The sequence below is a fragment of the Rhinolophus hipposideros genome (genome assembly GCF_964194185.1).
Source record: "Rhinolophus hipposideros genome assembly, chromosome: 12".
Taxonomy (NCBI): Eukaryota; Metazoa; Chordata; class Mammalia; order Chiroptera; family Rhinolophidae; genus Rhinolophus; species Rhinolophus hipposideros.
The window spans coordinates 859,593-865,592 of record NC_138058.1 but is presented as its reverse complement, the minus strand read 5'-3'; the positions used below and the strand labels follow the sequence as shown (position 1 = coordinate 865,592).

General features: G+C 39.2%; 1 protein-coding gene across 2 annotated transcripts in view; it reads right to left on the bottom strand.

Annotated features, from left to right (window-relative positions):
• Positions 1 to 484: 484 nt before the first annotated feature.
• TMEM131 (transmembrane protein 131) overlaps positions 485 to 6,000 on the bottom strand; it is a 174,562-nt gene continuing 169,046 nt past the window's right edge. Inside the window, exon 41 of one of the 2 annotated variants that reach the window (XM_081068933.1) lies at positions 485 to 1,542. In XM_081068933.1, the coding sequence (XP_080925059.1) occupies positions 1,255 to 1,542 (288 nt within the window). In that variant the 3' untranslated portion in view covers positions 485 to 1,254. The remainder of the gene's footprint in view (positions 1,543 to 6,000) is intronic. The other variant, XM_081068932.1, reaches the window with a different exon arrangement.

Sequence of the window (6,000 nt, the reverse complement as noted above, 5' to 3'; positions counted from 1 at the left end):
TCCTGGGGATGGTTGGAGTTCTTCAGGATGTGCTTGACATCAAACAACATTTATGTTTAGCTTCTCCTGGTTACCCAGCAAAGGTTGTGGGTCCAAAGGCTGGCTTTAAAACTGACTGGAAATAAGAGCAAATTGGAGCAGGTAACTTTCTGAAAGATAACCCCATCAATGCATCCTGGCATACCAGACTAGCCTGCTATGTGTGGACAGTTACCATTTGGAGAAGTTGAGAGAGGGGTTTTAAAACTGGAAAGGAGTCAACACACTTCTATTTAAAAGGAAACATAAATTTCAGATGTGTAAACTTTTTCTATTAAGGACCTTCAGTGATTGCCATGGAAATACACAGAATTTAATTAGACTGCAGAGGTTCCAGTTGTGATAAATCAAATGTCACAGAAGTGAGTGAGCACAGCTTACCTGGGTGTGGGAGAATCAATACACCTGCACCTTGCATGTATAAAAAGGAACACACACAACAATTCAAGGCTTTTGAAAAAAGCATCATTTATTTCAAAGTACAACACAAAGTTGTATTTTAAAGAAATACACATTCAATCTTGTACCAAGACTGGGCTATGTGCATTTCGGTTTATCTTTAAAATAAGTTCAGGTATACAAATGTTACATACCTCAAGTACAAACAGCACAGAAAATGCGGATGGTCTCAAATGAATGTTTTCACATTCATTCAAACACTGTTCTTCAAGTTGACTTACATTTCTGTAATCTGTTTTTAAACCAGGACAGCCTTGTTTTAAAAAAATACTCTGTTTTTCAGCACAAAGTCCTCATACATTTTTAAAATCAGATCTTGGTGCATAATATTGTGAAATTATTAAAAACCAAACTTAATACTTGGTAATTTAATAAAATTGTCACATGCCAGGACTTCTGAATCAACTCAAATTATTTCCTTAGCTGAAATGGCAAATTTATATTTCTACAGATAAATAAAGAATGGAAGAAGACTGGCGGTGGAAAATTGGTAACAGTAAAGGTTTTCAGATGTACAGGTCTTAAGAGAGTTTGTGGCTGAGTCCAGACTTTTCTCTAAAGCACAACAGCAAATCTCACGTTATCATAATTGCAAGAAAGATCCAAAAGCAGCGAGTGGTCCAAGCCTGCCCTGCTTGAGTCTGTTTCGCACAGATGGGGGAGGGGAGTGGGGTGCTACAGCAGTGAGAGCCTCAGCGCCGCCTCAGAAGCTGGCATATGACCTAGACGAGGGGCCCACTGGTTTTCTGTGTGTGCCTAACTGCAATTCTCATGAGGGAAGTGTGAATCCGACCACGGGTCGGAGCTTCTTCTTCCAATTGCGGGGCTCCATATGCGCCAGGGGTTGTAGGTCTGTCCCAAATCCTCGGCTGGGGCGGAGGCAGAAGGGCTGTGAGGAGCAGAGCTCTCTGTGCCCAGGAGGCCAATGCCGGTCAGCGTGCTGGCCGGAGTGGTGAAGGGCAGGGTGCTGCTAAGGTTGCTGGACCAGATGGAGCTGCTGAACGGAGTGCTGGACCACACGCTGCTGCTGTTGCCCAGGATCGACTGGCAAAACACGACACAACAAGGTGTGAGCGTGGGGTTCGGGACAGGTGGCCAGGTGTGACCCCGACACAGGCAGGTGTGGGGGGATGTGGAAAATGGGCTGGGCCACAGTGAAATTTGTTTTAAAACAAATGTGCTATATATAGGTATAGCCCTCCAGAGTCTGAGCACATGGTCATGGTATTTTAAAGGACCCAAATCCAGCCCTGCCTGTCCCTGTAAATAGAGTCCCAGCCGACAGCCACGAAGCCGGCCCCTCTGTGGGAGACTGGAACAGTGGGGCCTGCGCAGCCGGGAGCTGTTTTAAGGATGAGATGCCTTTAAGACAAGTCAAATGCTTACAGATGGAGACAAACTTTGGAGTCTACACATATGAAGTTAAAACTAGTACCGTTAAACCTTGCTTATCTAACTTAGTTTCCTGAGAATGAAGAGGTAATTATAGTCGGACGATATCTTTGTCATAATTTTGTGAAAGCTAAAGCCAGTGATCATTTCCCTTGGTAAGAATATTTTTCTGGAGCATGCATGCTTTTCACAGAAACATTTAGCTGAAAGCAAACAAATGCACATGAGAAAGCTTAGGTGAACACACAGGTGCTTATCAGAAAAAAAGCGGTGCTCCCCGCCCCGCTCCCCTCCTACCGATCACAGCTTCTGTTGGGCCTGAGGGGCTGCATTCAGCCCGACCTTGGACTTGGTAGAACTTAAGCGGGGCGGACAACCGCACTTTTGCTGTGCAAAAACTTTTTAGTTCGATGTAGTCCCATTTGTTTATTTTTTCCTGTGTTTTCCATGCAAGAGTGGACATATTGAAAAACTATCGCTAAGAGCAATGTCAGAGAGTCTCTGTCTACTGCCTGCGCTTTCTTCTAGGAGTTTTATAGTTTCGAGTCTTACATTTAAGTCTTTAATCCATTTTGAATTCCTTCTTGTATATGGTATAAGAAGGTGGTCCAGTTTCATGTTTTGCATGTATCTGTCCAGGCTTCCCAACACCATTTATTGAAGAGACTGTCTTTACCCCATTGTATATTCTTGCCTTCTTTACATAAAGGGCCATGCAGGCATGGGTTTCTTTCTGGACTCTCTGTTCTGTTCCATTGATCTATGTGTCTGTTTTTATACCAGTACCATGCTGTTTTGATTTCTACAGCCTTGTAGTGTAGTTTGATATCAGTAGGGTGATACCTCCAACTTTGGTTTTCTTTCTCAAGATTGCTGTGGCTCTTCTGGGTCTTTTGTGGTTTCATATAAATTCCAGGAATGTTTGTTCTAGTTCTGTGAAAAATGCCACTGGTATTTGCACTGAATTGCACTGAATCTACAAGTATAGATTGCTTTGGCACTATGGACATTTTAACGACGTTAATTCTTCCTATCCACGAGCCCAGTATATGCTTCCATTTATTTCTTTTTCTTCAATTTTTTCCTTTAATGTCTTATACTTTTCCAAGTACAGATCTTATATCTCCTGGGTTAAATTCATTCCTAGGTATTTTATTCTTTCTGATGCTATTGTAAATGGGATTGTTTTCTTAATTTCTCTTTCTGATAGCTCGTTATTGGTGTATACAAATGCAACTGATTTCTAAATATTAATTTTGTATACTGCTACTTTACTGAATTCATTTATTAGTTCTAATAGTTTTTTTTGGGTGAAATTCTTAGGGTTCTCTCTATATAGTAGTGTGTCATTTGCAAATAATGGCAGTTTTATTTCTTCCTTTCCAATTAGGATAATTTTATTTCTTTTTCTCATCTGACTACTGTGGCTAGGACTTCCAATACTGTGTTGAATTAAAGTACTGAAAGTGGACATGCTTGTTTTGTTCCTGATCTTAAGGAGAATGCTTTTAGCTTTTCCCCGTTGAGTATGATGTTAGCTGTGGGTTTGTCATATATGGCCTTTATTATTTTGAGATATGTTCCCTCTATCACCACTTTCCTGAGAGTTTTTATCATAAATGGATGTTGGATTTTGCCAAATGCCTTTTCTGTTCATATAATCGTACCTTTTTTATCCTTCATTTTGTCCATGTAGTGTATCACGTTAACTTATTTGCAGATATTGAACTAACCTTGTATCCCATGAAGAAATCCCACTTGATCGCGGTGTATGACCTTCTTAATATATTGCTGAATTCAGTCTGTTAATGTTTTGTTGATGATTTTTGCGTCTATGTTCATAAGGGACATTGACCTATAATTTTCTTTTTTTGTAGTGTCTTTGTCTTATTTTGGTATGAGGGTAATGCTGTCCTCGTAAAAGGAGTTTGGGAGACTTCCCTCCTTTTCAATTATTTGGAATAGTTTAATAAGGATAGGTATTAATACCTCTTTGAATGTTTGGTGAAATTCACCTGTGAAGCCGGCTGGTCCAGGACTTTTATTTGTTGGGAGTTTTTTGATTACCGATTCCATTTTGTTAGTAGTTATCAGTCTGTTCAGATATTGCTTCCTTCTGATTCAGTCTCAGAAGATTGTATGTTTCTAGGAATATATGTCCGTTTCCTCCAGGTTGTCCAATTTGTTGACATATAATTGCTCGTAGTATTTTCTTATAATTCTTTGTATTTCTGTCAGTTGTCTCTTTCATTTCTGATTTTTTTTGGGTCCTCTTTTTTCTTGATGAGTCTGGATAAAGGTTTATCAGTTTTATCTTTGCAAAGAATCTGCTCTTGGTTTCATTGATGTTTTCTATTCTTTTAGATTCTATTTCATTTATTTCTGCTCTGATCTTATTTCCTTCCTTCTGCTCAAAATCTTCAGTCCATTTACATTTAAAGTAATTATTTATAGGTATGTAGTTATTGCCATTTTATCGTTTTCTGTTTTTGTAGTTCTTCTGTTACTTTCTTACTTTCTTGCTGTCTTCTTTTGTATATTGATAACTTTCTATAGTGTTATGTTTTAGATTCCTTTACTCTTTATTTCCTGTATATCTCTTGTAAATTTTTGGTTTGTGGTTACCATGTGCTTCCTAGTATAGCTTCCTAAGCTATATTTATATCAATGTATTTTAAGTTGATGGTCACTTATGTTCAGACACATTCTATAATCACTACAATTTTTACTCACCCTTCCATGTTTGTGTCATTATTTGTGTATCCCTTAAGTTGTTACTGTAATTACACATATCTTTCTACTTCTGTCATTAAATCTTTGTACTAGCTTTGTAATTGGTTCATCCACTGCTTTTATTTTATTTTATTTTATTTAAGATTTTATTGGGGAAGGGGAACGGGACTTTATTGGGGAACAGGGTGTACTTCCAGGACTTTTTTTTTTTTTTCCAAGTCAAGTTGTTGTCCTTTCAGTCTTAGTTGTGGAGGGCGCAGCTCAGCTCCAGGTTGAGTTGCCTTTGCTAGTTGCAGGGGGCACCATCCCTTGCGGGAGTCAAACCAGCAACCTTGTGGTTGAGAGCCCACTGGCCCATCCCATGTGGGAATCAAACCGGCAGCCTTCGGAGTCAGGAGCACAGAGCTCCAATCGCCTGAGCCACTGGGCCGGCCCCATCCACTGCTTTTAAATGTTTGCCTTTGTCTTGAGAATTGTTTTCTTTCCTATATTTTCTTATTCATATTTTTGATCTTTTCTTCTTAATGCAGTCTCTTTAACATTTCTTGTAATACTGGTTTGGTTGAGATGAACTCCTTTAGCTTTTTCTTGTCTGGGAAGCTCTTTATCTGTCCTTCAATTCTAAATGATAACCTTTGCTGGGTAGAGTACTCTTGGTCGTAGGTCCTTGCTTTTCATCACTTGAATATTTTATGCCAATCCTTTCTGGCCTGCAAAGTTTCTGTTGAGAAATCAGCTGACAGTCTTATGGGAGCTTCTTTGTAAGTAACTGCTTTTCTTTTGTTGCTTTTAAGATTCTCTATCTTTAAACTTTGGTATTTTAATTGTGATGTATCTTGGTGTGGGCTTGTTTGGGTTCATCTCGTTTGGGACTGTCTGCGCTTCCTGGGCTTGTATGTCTATTCGCTTTGCCAGGTTAGGGAAGTTTCCTGTCATTATTTCTTCAAATAGGTTTTCAATCCCTTGTTCTCTCTTCTCCTGGTACCTCTATGATGCAAATGTTGCACACTTGATGAGGCCCCTTAAATGATCCTCATTTTAAAAATTCTGTTTTCCTTTTTGCTGTTCTAATTGGGTGTTTCCTGCTACCTTGCCTTCCAGATCATTCATCATGTAATATGCTATTGATTCCTTCTAGTGCATTCATTTCACTGATTGTATTCTTCACTTATGACTGGTTCTTTTTTATGTCTTCTATATATTTGTTGAAGTTCTCCCTGAGTTCAGTCTATTTTTCCCCTAAGTTCACTAAGCAACCTTATAACCAGTGTTTTGAATTCTGCATCTGGAAGACTGCTTGCCTCCATTTTTAGTTCTTTTTCTGGAGTTTTCCTGGAAGCTTTTTCATCAGGGACATGTTTCTTTGTCTCACTGTGG